The 16,020-nt window shown below is 52.4% G+C and overlaps 1 protein-coding gene across 5 annotated transcripts in view; it reads left to right on the top strand.

Moving 5' to 3' along the window:
• Window positions 1–16,020, top strand: part of STXBP1 (syntaxin binding protein 1) — a 67,058-nt gene that overhangs the window by 47,129 nt on the left and 3,909 nt on the right. For 2 of the 5 annotated variants that reach the window (XM_055541209.1, XM_055541214.1), the window contains 8 exons: window positions 336–401; window positions 1,392–1,472; window positions 3,356–3,494; window positions 4,374–4,483; window positions 5,834–5,935; window positions 7,424–7,509; window positions 10,158–10,312; window positions 11,795–11,990. In XM_055541209.1, coding sequence (XP_055397184.1) covers window positions 336–401; window positions 1,392–1,472; window positions 3,356–3,494; window positions 4,374–4,483; window positions 5,834–5,935; window positions 7,424–7,509; window positions 10,158–10,312; window positions 11,795–11,904 — 849 coding nt within the window. In that variant the 3' untranslated portion in view covers window positions 11,905–11,990. Of the gene's footprint in view, window positions 1–335; window positions 402–1,391; window positions 1,473–3,355; window positions 3,495–4,373; window positions 4,484–5,833; window positions 5,936–7,423; window positions 7,510–10,157; window positions 10,313–11,794; window positions 11,991–16,020 lie in introns of those variants that run through there. The other 3 variants (XM_055541210.1, XM_055541211.1, XM_055541212.1) reach the window with 2 other exon arrangements.

A 16,020-nucleotide genomic window follows, 5' to 3' on the forward strand; every position in this document is an offset into this window, starting at 1 on the left:
GAAAAGCAGTGTAGAGATGAAAAATTGCTCTCTCCTGGCAAGAACTGTGCCCTCAGTTACTTTATGGTCCAATAAATAAAACATAATTGCTAGACTTTGAGGTCAGTTCCCCACCAATAAGATAGTCACAGTATTTGGATCAGTAATTTTTTGAGCCAGAGACGTGGAAATCTAAACACACATGATCTTGTGTTTAACGGGTGCATTTGGGGGGGTTACAGAACATGTGCTCAGGAGTCCGGTGTTAGCTGCTGTCCTATGCTGGGCCCACCCCCCAGCCACCCTCTTAGCTCAGGGCCACCGGAGTGAGACGACGTGCTTCCCTCTCCCCACAGACCACCATGCGGGACCTATCCCAGATGCTGAAGAAGATGCCCCAGTACCAGAAAGAGCTCAGCAAGGTATGTTGTTACTGCTCCTCAGTCGCTCAATCGCGCCAGACTCTTTGCAGCCAGAGAGCAAGGTATGATGATCCAAAATGATCCATTTTATTATGAATAAAAACAGCTGCAAAGACTCCTCAAAGCCCCGTGACACTCACGGATTGATGGAAATCCACAAGTTTTTAGTCATCTGCAGTTTTTAAACATTTAATTTATTCCTGGCTGTGCTGGGTTTTTGTTGCTGTGTGGCGAGCGGGAGCTCCTCTCTAGCCGCGGTGTGTCGACTTCTCACCATGCTGGCTTCTGTTGCAGAGGACGGGCTCCAGGCTGTGCAGGCTCAGTAGTTGCGGCACGCAGGCTCGGTAGTTGTGACTCACAGGCTTAGTTGCTCCACGGCATGTGGAATCTTCCCGGACCACAGAGTGAACCTGAGTCTCCTACATTGGCAGGTGGATTCTTGACCACTGAGCCACCAGGGAGGCCCCCATCTTCAGTTTTTATTAGAAAAAAAAAATGAAAGTTGGGGATAGAGAGTTTATTTCCTAAAACTTTCTCCTCATCTTTTTCTCTCTGTATCCTTCCAATTCTTTACCCCATGGGCCTGCAAGATTGAGCTCAGAGGAGGTCAGCTTGATCTGGGAGTCACACAGCGCTCTTACCTGTGTGTTAATCACTCACTGCCTCAGTGGTCACTAAATCCAGCCCTAAGGAGAGGGGTATTGAGCGCTACCTGCTGGATGGAGGAGTATCAAAGGATTTGTGGACACATGTGAAACTGTCATACCACCCTGCCCCCTTTAAAGGATTTCTCCTTCCTCTTGACTCTTGTAGGTGTTTCTGTCCCTCTGCCCGACACACAGTTCTCTACTTGAACACATATTTCGTCTCCTTTATGAGGCTGGGGACTCCTAGGCACCTAGCACCGTGTTCATACTTAGCAGCTACTCAGCAAATGCTGTGTGAGTCATGGAGAGATTCCCTGACCACACACTCTCTATTTTGCCCTAGTATTCGACCCACCTGCACCTCGCCGAGGACTGCATGAAGCATTACCAAGGCACTGTGGATAAGCTCTGCCGGGTGGAACAGGTAGGGCCCTTTCCTTCTCCTTCTGCCAGGCTGGTTTACTTGCCCAGCTGAATGTTAACGTCTTACCTTGAACGTCCCGCAGAATCATAGGAAATAGAAATGGGAAAGCCTGCTAGATCCTGTTGTCTCAGCTCTGGAGCCAGCGCAGTTCCTCTCAATGGTAGGGACTAGAGTGGTCCGGAATGCCGTGCCGTTTGGGGTTTGCGTGTCTGACTTTCCAGATGCTCCCTGGAATAGCAGAAGAGACTTGTGTGATGCACTGAGCCCTGCACTGACGGAGCTGGCTGGATGTTAACTCCTGAGTGTCCTTTCCTCCTGCTGTGGCCGCACCAGCTTGGAGACCTAGAGGCCGAAAGGGGGCAGTACAGCTGAAGGACAGAAATCCGCCCACGGCCTCCCTGATCACAGTTACGATCAGGGTTCTGTCCCTGTCACCGATTCATTTGATGTGCTTGTTTTTCTTTTCCTCTGTGAAGGGATATAACAAAACTGCCACATTTTCCAGGAGTGTCGTGTGGAATCGCTAATCCTGGCACTGCATTCCTCATGTATGATAATTCTCATCCAGGGTCCGCGTCTAAGGGAAGGGGGGAATCCCATGATGCAAAACCTCAGCCAAAGGGTCTCTTTTCACAGAAAAAAACAACTCATGTTCTCAGTGTGAGGCTAAGATCTAAATCCCCTGGTTTGATGTGACAGGATGGGCTTAGGTTTCTAAGATGAGCCGTGATTCATGGACTCTCTCAGTAGTCCTGCTGAAATCCATCAGTTTCACAGGGATCTCTGCAAACACAAGGCGTCCTCATCATCAGAACATGACTCTCCAGAACACAGGTTATCCCTAGACCGGTACAAATGCAGTTGAGATTCACCCTGGGAAGTCTACATTTTTTCAGAAGTGCCCAGAGGTATTTGTTGAACTAGTCATATTCAATTTGACTTTGAGGGAGTATTAGGGTCAGTCCTGCTGAGCAGATGTCTGTTGAGGCTTCACTGAGGGCTGAAGGGGCCTCAGAGAGGTGTGGGGGGGCCCACCTTCCTCTGATCCAGGCTGGGCAGAGATACCCCAACTCGAGATCATACTTGTTGCAGACTCCTGGGATTTTGAGAGAAAAAAGGCAATCTTCTGGCAACTTCTGTAAGAGCTACAGAGAAAGTTGCAGAACAAGACCAGATGGTTCTGGATGTGCCGAGACCTACGTGCTGCTTTCTTGGGCCTGTCGAGAACGGATCTGCCTCTTGCCTGAGTCATGGGCGATGGGGGGTGGCAGAGACTATGCTTACTCCACTCTTTTTCTTCAGTTCTGTTGTCAGCTCCCCCTTCTTTCATCTCCCTCAGTGAGATGTGCAGGTTTGGGAGCCCATGTTTTTTCTCTTCCCCCTAAAAGTGTTGGAAGATTAAAAACAGAGTTTTTAAAAAACCCAGAATAGTTTAAAAAAAAAACTCCCCCTTCTGTGCCAGGGGAAGCAGAGCAGGAGGAGTCTAGCCAGGCAGAGGCACCTCACAATACTGACGCTTTTCATCCCCTGAAGCCCCGAGCCCTCTGCAGGGCTATGTCCCTCCTGGGGACCTACCGGGATTGAGGCTTTCCCTGAGGAATCAGCTCAGGCTCACTGGCACTAACCTGGAGGGAAAAGCCTGCCTTTCAACAACATGGCAAATCTGTGTGGTCTCTGGTTTTGGAAAGTGAAACCTGGGGCTTTGCTCAGCTCTTACCGATGCCATGGAGACCCGTGCTGATTAACTGCAGCATGTGGGGGAGCTCAAGCACCTGTCGCTGACCTTCCCCAACTAAGCCACACATCCCAGACATCCATGGACAGCCCGTATTACCATCTATCCAGACTGTTGCCGTGGGGCCAACACCGTGTGTTTTCTGCAGGACCTGGCCATGGGCACGGATGCTGAAGGAGAGAAGATCAAGGACCCCATGAGAGCCATCGTCCCCATTCTGCTGGATGCGAATGTCAGCACTTACGACAAAATCCGCATCATCCTTCTCTACATCTTTTTGAAGAATGGTAGGAACAGCCGGATATGACAGAGGAGACAGGCCCTTTCTTGGGGAAAATGAGGCAGCTGGGAGGGAGAGAACAAAGTGAAAAACAGCTCAAGAGACAAGGAAAAGGGAAGGAAAAGGGTGTCTAATAGGAAGGTCTGAGGGGCTCTTTACAGCTGGAGAAATGTAGGCAGATCAGCTGCAGCTAGAGGCTGTGTATCCCCCAGTGATTCTAGAGTTAGTCGGAGGGACAGGATAATGAGAAGAAGGCTGGGTGAGGACAGCAGGGAGAGTCTATCAGCTGTATAGCCACTTGATTAGAGCATTTGTGCCAGAGACTTTTAACTTACCCCACATTTGTAATCTGTGCCTTTATTTATTTGTTTTTATTTGGCTGCACCGGGTCTTGCTGTGGGATGCGGGATCTTTAGTTCACCAACCAGGGATCAAACCCAGGCCCCCTGCACTGGGAGCCTGGAGTCTTAGCCACTGGACCACCAGGGAAGCCCCCAATCTGTGCCCATAAATAAGGGATCTTTATGCACATATAGTTGCCATAAGTGTCCACTGTGCAAAAAGATGGACACAGAGGCTCTCTTGTCCAAGCTGACTATGACGTGGGCCTGGGATGGTGGGGACAGCTGAGAAGCAGGAGATGGATGGAAAGACAGGTCAGGAGGGGCAGTTGCTGGTGGTCATAGCCCAGGACAGAGTGGCTAGAGTTGGACAGGAGTCCTGGCCCTGCCTTGTCTTACAGTAAAGTCGATACATTGAGCAGATTAGTTCCCACTGATGCCAAGGAGGAGAGGGGGGCGCCATCCCCCACCCCAGGCACTAGGCTCTGCTTCTGAGTGTGCGATGCACAGTGGCTGGTATGGTGATCAGGGTTTTGTTCTTGCAGGCATCACTGAGGAAAACCTGAACAAACTGATCCAGCATGCTCAGATCCCGCCGGAGGACAGTGAGATCATCACGAACATGGCACACCTCGGGGTGCCCATCGTCACAGACGTGAGCGCCAGCTTCGTGTTGTGGGGGAAGCCCAGGGGAGGTGGCGGCTCTCATCTCTTCTCCCCTAACTTCCTTAACGCAGCTTATGATACACACACTCAACATTGAGAAAGAAAAAATCAGAGGAAGGCAGGTGTAGAGGTATAAACAGAATCAAGGTGTAGTGCCGGGAAGCCAGGTGGGCACATCAAAGAGGCACCACGTGGTCTCAAAGCTGAGCTGTGCCCGTGAACCAGCCGAAGACACACCAGCTCCATCCTGCGTGTCTTGAGTCAGCCTGGCTCAGCCGTTGGGACATTCAGACTCAGCGTCTTCTGTGAGGTTGCTGTCAGGCCATCTTGAGACCTTTGAGTCTGCTACTCTGGCAATGACTCAGGACCCAGTTGGGGCAGGTTTTAGGGGCCCAACTGGCAGTGAGCTCGAGAAGAGGCTGAGGTGGGAGGGGCCCCCCACCAGGAGCCTTGCTTGTAGGAACCCTGCTTCCTGCAGGGAGTCAGTGCTGATAAAACCGGGCTGTAGGTTGGCTCCTTCTGGAATCTTATTAGAGTCAAAAGCTTTGTTCCGGAGCCACCAGACCAGAGACCTGTGACTGGGGGTCATTTGGTGTTTTCAGACCCTGTTCACAAAGGGACCAAATGAGAATGGAGATGATTCTCTCAGTGCACCCTGTGCTGCTGAAGCAAAATCAAAGGACAGGTCTCACCAGAGCAGGATTTTCTTCTTCTGTTGTTCAGTGGCCAAGTCGTGTCTGACTCTTTGCAACCCCATGGACTGCAGCACACCAGGTCTCTCTGTCCTTCACCATCTCCCTGAGTTTGCCCAAACTCAGGTCCATTCAGTCAGTGATGCCATCCAACCATCTCATCCTCTGTCGCCCCCTTTTCCTCCTGCCTTCAGTCTGTCCCAGCATCAGGGTCTTTTCCAGTGAGTCAGCTCTTCGTACCAGATGGCCGAAGTATTAGAGCGTCAGCTTCAGCATCAGCCTTTCCAATGAGTATTCAAGGTTGATTATCTTTAAGATTGACTGGTTTGATCTCCTTGCTGTCCAAGGGACTCTCAAGAGTCTTCTCCAGTAATTGACAACAAACTATTTTTTTAACTTCTTGCCTTTGTAAAAAACGGTTCTTATATGTTTGACCCACATTGGCCGTTTTTTAAGGCTTTAAAAAAGAACCAAGTTTGCTCCAGATTCTTGGGCTGGAGCCCATGGGCACAATCTGGGCTTTTCCAGGAAAACCTGTCCACGTGTTAGCCTTTTCCCAAGGCTGATCCCCACAGGGCGCCTTGGGACCAGCGGGGCCACGTGGGCCCAGGCGCTGACTCCGCCGCCTGTCATGTGTTTGCCTTCAGTCCACCCTGCGTCGCAGGAGCAAGCCAGAGCGGAAGGAGCGCGTCAGCGAGCAGACCTACCAGCTCTCACGATGGACCCCAATCATCAAAGACATCATGGAGGTCAGCACAGGCTGGGACAAGGGTGCGAGGCGTGCAGGGCCCGGGGGCTTCAGCCTCACCTGCCCTCAGGTGGCAGTGACACCCGGGGCTTTGCATCTGGGCCTCGGAGGGTTTGCGCAGAGCAGCCCCAGGAGACAGTCAGCCAGACACAGGTTCCCCAGATCCACATGATTCAGCCCCAGAGTAGGGCCCCCTTGATGGTATCGCAGTGCCTGAAGGTCATATGAGTAGCAAGCTCCACGCCGAGGGCACAGCAGCAGGGAGGGCATTCAGAAAGTGACCCCAGGCCCCCCAGCTGCTCCCGTCACGTCAGCCAGAGACCCTGATAAGCACCTTTCTGTTCAGATCATCCCCTGCCTGCACGTTCTCGCTCTCCACCTCCTGAATCCTGCCTTTCTGCAAAGTCCCTGTCCGGTCTCACTGTCTCCGCACGCTGAGCACCACGTAGCTGAGAGCCCAGCACCACAGAGGCCTCCCTGGCCTCCTGCAGCGGGTGTCAGAGCTGCTCTGTGCGTGTTTGCTCGCAGGGTTGGGTCGTCATTTTAGACCTTGGCCCTGCGCCCTCTCCTCCCATGTCCTCTGGCACCATGCCTTGTGTACAGACGGTGTTTTGCATCTGTGAAGGGAAGGTAGCCCAGGTGTCCCTCCCTCCCCTCCCCCTTGTAGTTCAAGGTCAAGGAAACTGTAGAACCCTGCCCCACGGGAGCTCTGGAGTGGGGCCTGGAGATAGTCTGTCCAGCTGCTGCCCTTGGACAGGACTGAGGTCCAGAGAATGAAGAGACTTGCCCAGGATCCCTTTGCAAATTCATAGCAGTCCAGGTGTCCCCACTGAATTGTATGCTAAAATAGCTATATTTTAAATATATAGAGTGCGTCAGCTTCCTATTTTTAAATCCCACAAACGGAAAGGATGGGTGAACGTGAGACATCTAGAAACCAGTGACGTCTTTTTGCCTGGCAGAGTGGGCCAACCCCCCGCCTCATTCCCTCCTTCACTCTCTGCTCCTTCCTCTCCCCGTCCAGCCCCCCAAAGAGGCATGTGTGGGTGCTACACGGTAGCTGTCGGGAGTGGAGACTTCTCAGCAGCAGAGGGTGGGGAGCAGAATCTACCCACCAGACAATAGGCCCTTGGAAACCTGTGCGTAGTGGCTACTAGACGGATGCAAGGGTCTGGAGGGATGGGACATTTATAACCTCACATGGAATATAAAGGGGAAAAAAGAGTAAACTGAAAGAGAAGCAAGAAAAATTAAGTCAGGGTTTTAAAAAAATAACTTCTCTTCAAGAGCAGACCTTTAAACTCATCTCCTTGTATCCGCCGGTCCCAGGGCACCTGCTCCACGCCCAGCAGGGCAGGAATCACCCCCCAGCAGGCAGAGGAGCTCCGATTCCTGCAGAGCTGGCCGTGATTGGCTAAGTGACTGGTCCTTGGAATCGTCTTACCTTGGTTCCATCAGCCCTTGTCAAAGCCGTCTCTCTTCTTTCCAGGACACTATTGAAGACAAACTTGACACCAAGCACTACCCGTACATCTCCACCCGCTCCTCTGCCTCCTTCAGCACCACCGCTGTGAGGTGAGGACCGAGTAAGGGCAGAGGACCGAGCAGGACCGTGTCCGGCTGGACGGCAGCCACACGGTAGTCCTGCCGTGATCCCGCGTGACCTGCGGGAACCCTCCCGCAGCTGCTCATCACAGGGTGCAGGCCAAGTCCTTGCAGTGGCCCGGGAGGCCCTCCACCTCGTGGCTTCCTGTTCCATCTCGACTCACTCCTTACTCCTCTCTTATTCCTCCTCCATTTCAGCCACATCAGCCTCCTTGCCCTCCCCGGAACATGCCAGGCTCAATTCTGCCTCAGGAGCCTTGGCATTTGCTCCCCACCCCCCCACCCCCCACCGCCTGAAATGATCTGTCCCCAGATGTATCTGGGGACATCCGCATGGCTGCTATCTCCTCCAGGTCCTTAATCAATTATTACTTTCTCCCTTCTTCCTTAACCACCCCATTCAAAATGACAGTACAGCAACCTTCCGAGCAGTATTATTCATAACAGCTCAAAAGTGGGAATGACCCCGCTGTCCATCAGCTGATGAATGGATAAAGAACATATGGTACATTCATATAATGGGGTATCATTCAGCCAAAGATAGGAATGAAATACTGATCCGTGCTACAACCTTGAACCTTGAAAATACTAAGTGAAAGAAGCCAGTCACTAAAGCCCACATATTCTATCATTCTGTCTATATGCGATGTCTAGAATGGGCAAGTCTCAAGAGAAGTAGATAAGTGGTTGCTGGGAACAGGGGTGAGGGCTGGGAGATAGGGGTTACTGCTACTAGGTACAGGGTTTCTTTTGGGGGGGTGATGAAATGGTCTAAACTTGTGGTGATGGCTCACAATTCTGTGACTATACTGAACACAGAGAATTCTACAATTTAAAACAAGTGAATTGTATGATACATGAATTACCTGTCCATAAAGGTGTTATAGAAAATAATGGAAAAATTACAGCCCCCAGCCTTTCCTGTCCATGTGCCTGCTGATGCTCAGACATTTCTCAGGTTGGAGATGTGAGCAGAGGCAGTCAGTCCATGCTTCCGTCTCCCAGTCCTCCAGCCCTCTGTGTTTTCTTGGCTGCCCATGATGCCTCATGTGTATGTTTTTGAAAACTCCTCCTCTCATGCACCACCTTGCTGTCTTCATCCAGAAGTCTTTCCTGCTGTGTGTGGTGGGCCATGTGTCCACGGGCCAGTCCCTGGGACTCTCACACTGTGAACACAGGTCCCCTTGACTCTTTGCTGCCCTCTTGTGTGTGGCCCAGGTTCCCAGGTCAGACTTTCTAGAACACGCACCTCCATCCTTCTACGCATACTTTCCCTGCCCATCTTCTCTCTTCACCCCTCTTCTGTCGGGACTCCCAGGCCTGCATGGCACATTCCCCCACCCCGATGCCAGTGGAGGCCAAATGTTTATTGCCAACACTGGAGTAGAATGCAAAATCCCCCGTGGTGTCACAGCCAGATGCCGACTAAGGCAGACAAATGATCTCACGGGCAAAACAAAAGGACTGTGATCCTTGGGGCTGGTCCAGGCGGGCTCCCAGGGCCTTCAAGATTTGGAAAGTGACTTCAATGCTGCTGTAAGTCAGGAAGAAGGGTGAAGGTTCCACTGTCCAGAGGAGCCTTGCTCTCCTCGTTGTGTTTTGATTTTTGTTTTCCTCATTTTTCTTAACCTGGAAGCAGCCCATTTCTCACTGTTTCCGAGGACAAGGTGAAGGCCCATTGAAAGCCAGGGCAGAGGAGGAGGCACTGGGGAACTGTCTGGCCGCTGAGATGCCCGTCTTTCAGGAGGCAGCTCGGCACCACCTCCTCCAGGAAGCCTTCCCCGTTGACACCCGGGTGGTGCTAGATGGCCCTTCCCTGTGCCTGTCCCCACGGCACTGAGTTCCTCTCCATGTAGTGCAAGGCAGACCCTCCTTCTCCCTGCACTGTCCTCGACCCACCACTTCAGTTAAGCCACAAGCTCTTGGGATCTCACTAGGGTTAGCTCCTCGGTGCTGGGGTGGCCCTGTGAGGCCTGCAGTGTACATCTGCCTGGTGAATCAATGTGCCAGCTGCAGACAGGCCCGGGACTATGGTCGCTGCTCCTTGCAGCAGAGTGTCCCAGAACTCTACAACTTGGGAGAGACACCAGGACCATCATCCAGTGGGTGGAGCCACTGAGCCTCTGGCTTTAAAGCTGACCTGAACCTGTCTGTTGCCTGCGTGTTTCTAAGAGAATGACAGGGTCACAGGACGGGCGCTCTTGATGATTCTTCTCCCAGCAGCCAAAGCACTTGATAATTTTGCACTGCCGTCCAGTTCATACAGCACTTGCTAAGCATCTGCTCTGTTTTTAGTCACTGGTGTATAGAATGAGTCCTACGTCATGGAATGAAAGCGTTGGTTGCTCAGTCGTGTCCAACTCTTTGCAACCCCATGGACTGTAGCCTGCCAGGCTCCTCTGTCCATGTAATTCTCCAGGCAGGAATCCTGGAGTGGGTTGCCATGCCCTTCTCCAGAGGATCTTCCCGACCCTGGGATCAAACCCGGGTCTCCTGCATTGCAGGCCGATTCTTTACCGGAATCTGAGCCACCAGGGGAATTACGTCATGGAATAATGAAGTATAAATGCTGTATATACAGATACACATGATTAACATCCTTCTCTCTCCCTCCCCAGCGCCCGCTATGGGCACTGGCATAAGAACAAGGCCCCCGGGGAGTACCGCAGTGGTCCGCGCCTTATTATCTTCATTCTGGGGGGCGTGAGCCTGAACGAGATGCGCTGTGCTTACGAGGTGACCCAAGCCAACGGCAAGTGGGAAGTGCTCATAGGTGAGTGGGGCGTATTTTCTAGAGGGAAGGGCTGCTTCATGCACTGTGACTCCATTCCACGCTTCAGTGTTTCATCCTATCTCCAGTTCTCCGCTGCCCCTGCAACACTTTGCCTCTAGACACGTCTGTGGACGCAGCCACGGAGGGGTGAAGGGGCCCTTCCTCAGGTCTGCTCTGCTTCTTGACGAGCGGCAGCCCCACGTGGTGGGAAGTGCCTGGTCCCAGGCCCCAACAGACTCAATGTTCCTGCTCTGGCACCGCCACTCGGGCTCCCTCAAAAGTGCCACCCTCTCCACGCTGCGATTTCCTCACCCACCAAAATTGGGTTAAGGGCACCCACTAAACTGGGCCTGGGGTGGAGGGGCACGTCAGTTTCCTGGCCTCGAGCCTCACGTCCAGAAGATGCTCAGTGAACAGGTCAATGAGCCCTGGCCCCGGTACCTGTCAGTTAGAGATACACAGCCCAGGCGTGCAAGCAGATACTGCTCAAAACGTTCTCGGCTCTGCTGAGGGCTGCCCCAGCCAGTTCCTACCGCTTCAGGGTCTATCATATCCCTGCTGGTTTTCCAGAAGAAAGGAAGCAGCTCCTAAGAGCTGACTTAAGGCAACAGGAGAAGATTTTCCCCTTTTTCATGTCTACAGGAGCCTCCCCAATTTCTCCGCCCGGAAGAGGAAACGTTGAGAAAAATCTTTGCTTTCTCCAGATGACTTCTTCTTTCTTGTGCCCTTAACAAACTGGAGTTGCCTCTGCCCAGGGTGCCTCTTGACATTAACTGACCAGAGATGACTAGCACCTCCTGTCCTGGCCGGGCCCTGCCCTTGCCCCTCAGCTCAGTAACAGGTGTCACTTTTATACCTTCACTTTGGGGGAAACCAGTCCACGTGGCCCTTCCTGGGGGCATCAAGATGGACCTGGCACTGTCTTCACAACTCTGAGCTTCCAGATCCCACCATTCAGGGGGTAGATCGCACATCCCCACCGCTACTCCTGCCCCTCCCTACTCCCAGAAGCCTCTCTGGCCACCATTTCTCCCTGGGTTTTCTCCCTTTTTGGTTACATAGGCCCCCCGTGGCGGAGCTCTCTGTGTTTTTGGCTTGCATACGTGTTGCATGAGCGTGTTGGCTAATTCTGCTCAAACCAGCTCTCCTGGGCCGACGCGTCCCAGCCAGGCTTCGTTGTAACCCCCTCTTCCACGCTGGCCTGACCTGAGGGTCCCTGTCGGGAGGTGGAGACCCGGGGAGACACGGTCACCCGTGCAGATGGGTGGAGAGGCCTGGTGCGGACCGCCGACGCCCGCTATGTGCTTGCATGTCCGCCCGCTGTCCTCGCGGCCTGTGTGCGCGTGCGCCGCGTGTGCACCTCACGTGTGCGCATGCGGCTCACTCTCGCACCTCATTGGCTGCATAAACGTAGGCCTAAGTTGGCATGCTCCTGTAACGTACCTGTGTTCAAGCAGTCAGCTGGCCTCTGTTCTCCCGCAGGTTCTACTCATATTCTCACTCCCACCAAATTTCTCATGGACCTGAGACACCCCGACTTCCGGGAGTCCTCTAGGGTATCTTTTGAGGATCAGGCTCCAACAATGGAGTGAGAGCCAAAGAAACAAAGTAAAAGCAGCTTATTACAGAAAAGAAACTCTTCCACTCTGAAGGGTTTTCTTTGATTTATTACGTCACTCTTTTTCTTTTCTTTTTATTTTTTTTCCCTTTTCAGTTTATTATTTATTTGATTTTCTTTTAACGAGAAAATGCTTGCAGTTCTTCACACCGATTGAAAATGTGTCCTGATGCTGCCCTTCACCAACCCTGCCCGAGCGCCGCTGGGCTCTGGCTTGCCAGCTCGCTCACGCCACAGGTCACCTGCTGCTCAGACAGCTGCAGCCCCCTGAGCTTTAAATGATCACAACTGCTATGCACAGCTCTCCAGAGGGGGCTGGACATGGAGGGATGCTGCAGGCACGGCACCTAAGCCTGCTGGCCGTGGGGTGAATTCCTGATGATGAGGAAGGCTTGGCACAGGGCGCCAGAACAGACCCCCAGTCTGTGGTAGTTAAATATGTCAATACATTTTGCCCAGGACAGGCACTTACCCCAAGGAACAATTTCTAAGGGGTGATGGGGTCGTAAGCCACCTGGTTTAAGGTGAACTCCAGCCACCAGTGGAAACAGCTGGTGTCTCCTGGCCTAGGGAAAGCGGCACTTATTAGTCATTTGCTCTTTCGGTAATTGCTTTTAATTCTCCTGTGGATCCTTCCAAGAGTTGAGAAGCATACTCCTCTCTGCAGCTGGAGTCTCCTAGTCAGATTGAGAGCCATTGGGTAGAAATCTGTTCTCAACAGTATGTGCTGTTTTGAAGAGCGTCTCCTCTCCCACAAGCTCATGCCTTTATCTCAGTTACCTGGGAACCTGTTGTGGGTTTGGTAGGTTATCCAGGTTTTATTCTTGCCCTTGAGAGAGTAAGAGTTCCTTGCTCTCTCTTTTCCACTCTTCTATCGTGCTGGAAACCTCCCCAGCCTGTTCAGATGGCAGACTGGCCCCAAAGACCTCACTGCAGCATGAGTTGTTTCATAGCTTCACTGCACACTGTGATGAGGCCACATCTTGTGTGCATGCCCTCCTCTACTCCATTGACCACGGACCCTGGAAATGTCCCCTCCCCCAACCCCACCCCCAGGCTGAGATGCCCTGTGAGCCACCTGTGAGTGAGTAGCAGACAGACCAGGACTCTAGCCCCAGCTTGGCCACAAGCACCTGTGTGAGTGGGGGAGGTTACTCCCCCTGGGCTACAGAACACAGGGAGGCTGGATCGCAGAGCCCCTCAGACTCTGGCCATCTGTGATGCCGTCGTTCAGTTGGAGGCTCAAACCAGGCAGCCCTGCCCCACTCTCTGGCGAGCCCTCCCTCCATTCTCTGGGGAGTGGACATCAGAACCCTGGCTGGGTAATGTCAGAAGTATGCTTGTTTACTTTATAAAGAATGAGCTCCATCTATGAAGGACCTGCTCTAAAGGTTGACCCTCGAGGCAGGGTTGTTCATCTCCTCTTTCTTTGCCTTGGCTGAGAGATAGCTGCCCCAGGGCAGTAGGGAGGTGAGGAGCAGCAAGGGCCTGTAAGCCAGGACAGTGAGGCTGGCCGTGGTGCTGGGCTATCTGCCATCCTGCCCAGGCTGCCTTTGCCTAGAAAACGAGGCCAGTGGGTGATGAATAAAAGCAAGTGTTAAAAAAAGTCATTCTTAAGAAGCACCTTGATAGGATGGTAATCAGAGAGATCTGGTTCTCATGCAGATGGCAGGTAGGTGGACAGCATTTGCTGTATTTCGAGACTTCTCAAAGGACATGTGGAGAAGGCAGTGGCATCCCACTCCAATACTCTTGCCTGGAAAATCCCATGGGTGGAGGAGCCTGGTAGGCTGCAGTCCATGGGGTCGCTAAGAGTTGGACACGACTGAGTGACTTTGCTTTCAGTTTTCACTTTCATGCATTGGAGAAGGAAATGGCAACCCACTCCAGTGTTCTTACCTGGAGAATCCCAGGGATAGGGGAGACTGTTGGGCTTCCGTCTATGGGGTCGCACAGAGTCGGACACAACTGAAGTGACTTAGCAGCAGCAGCAGCAAAGGACATGACCGCAGCCCTGGCAGACCCCTTGCACAGTCAGAAAGAATCACAAACCCAGACCCCAAGGGCTCCTGCTCAGATTCGCCCTGGGATTCCTTGCAATCGGAGACACCTCTCCTTTGCTGTCTCTGTTTTACATTCAATCAGCGGAGAGTGTCTTGGCTGCCATTAGAGCAGAGAGAGCACTACAGACAGTATGTTCTTGGCTTCTGAGATGCTTTGTTGGGCAGCGCTGTATTTTAGAGTTCAGTTAAGAAGAAGTGAGGCATGGAGTCCTCATCCCTGCTACTGCTAAGTCACTTCAGTTGTGTCCAACTCTGTGCGACCCCATAGAAGGCAGCCCACCAGGCTCCCCCATCCCTGGAATTCTCCAGGCAAGAACACTGGAGTGAGTTGCCATTTCCTTCTCCAATGCGTGAAAGTGAAGTCGCTCAGTCGTGTCCGACTCAGCGACCCCATGGACTGCAGCCTACTAGGTCCTCCATCCATGGGATTTTCCAGGCAAGAGTACTGGAGTGGGGTGCCATTGCCTTCTCCAAGTCCTCATCCCAGGGAAGTTAAAAAGCAGATGAATGTCCAGCCTGCCCACTTCTGTTGTAATTGTCCAAGTGACTAAAGCCTAGAACAGTACAGGGTGTTGGAGAGGCAGGGTGGTGTCCCACACATCAGTGTGAGCAGAAACTTAGCTTTTAGAGATGGGTTTTCCCTGCTCGGCAGTGAACGTGGGCCCACGAGTGTTCTCGTGGGCACTGTGTGTGGATGCCAGTGTTGTGCTCCACCCTCCTGACTCCTCCCTCTCCTGGCCCCTCCCTCTTCTCCTGGCCCCTCCTCCTTTTGGCCCTTCCCTCTCCTCCTGGCCCTTCCCTCTCCTGACCCCTTTCTGTCCTGGAGCTGAGGCCTGCTCCACCTGGCCCTGGCTGAAGGTGGAAGGCGTGGATAACTAAGCGTACAGATGCCACCAAGTCTCGGCTCAGTCCCCACTAATCAATCCATCATTCCTCCCAACTAAGAAATGAAATATTTTGATCAGCTCTGCACCTTGGTGCTGTGGATGGTTTATGTTAAAAGGATTGACTATTAGCGAATGTCCAGAAGACAGTCAGAAGCTAATGAAAGGGGCTGCAAGGCTGACTTAGACCTATTACACAGCACTTACAAGGGGAAGAAGTTTTTTTGTTTTGTTTTTATGTTGAATACTTTGCTTTATTTTAGATCAAGGTCAGATAAGTTCCATTTTTTCAGTGGGACTCAGATTTGAATCTGAATTCAGAGCTGACCCAGTGCCCAGCTGCTGTTTGAGCATTGCCTTCCACATCCCCTCCCGGGGCAGGAGTCCACAGGGCCCCCAGAATCAAAAGCGGAGGCATGGCTTCTAGGCCTGGCTGTGCCACCAACATGCCCCACCAGCATGAGCATCTTTTTCCCATCTGTAGAATGCCGGTGGGCAAGGCCACTGTCTTCCCACACCTGGCAGATCATCTCACTCACCTGGGCTGCTCTTAAATGTGCAGTTTAAACCTACTATTCCCTGACACTGCCCTCGATAGTCTGAGTCTTCAGGATTGATTCAGGCAATTCCAGAACCAGCTGGATCAGCTGATCTGTCAGAATTCTTCTGGTTTTCAGATGCTGTCAGTGAGAAGGAAGGATTTTGTCTTGGCAGAGCTCACTGTGTCTGGCCGCAAGCTTTGACAGTCTTTGGATGACTTTGTTTTGAAGATCACCGTTCACATTTCAGATTTGCAGTTATGTAGGATAAGGGGGACCCTCGGAGTGGCTCTAGATGGCCTGCGTGGTCGGCCACCTTTGGGTTCAAGTGAGAACGTTTGCAGTGTTTGTGGTGCTGAGAAGTTTGACCAGGGTATTAAGTTTGATCAGCGATATCGCTGATTGCGTGGCAGGAATGGGTCTCAGGTGATTTCAGATTAACACCAGCTGGTCTGCATCCTTTAAAGGGACAGGAGCTTGCCTGTGTGAGGAGCCCTAGAGGCCTCACTGGTTACCTGATACTCTTGGTCCTGGCTCAGATGGTAAGGAATCTGCCGGCTAATGCAGGAGACCCGGGTTTGATCCCTGGGTCAAGAAAATCCCC

This window comes from Bubalus kerabau, chromosome 11 (assembly GCF_029407905.1).
Source record: "Bubalus kerabau isolate K-KA32 ecotype Philippines breed swamp buffalo chromosome 11, PCC_UOA_SB_1v2, whole genome shotgun sequence".
Lineage (NCBI taxonomy): Eukaryota > Metazoa > Chordata > Mammalia > Artiodactyla > Bovidae > Bubalus > Bubalus kerabau.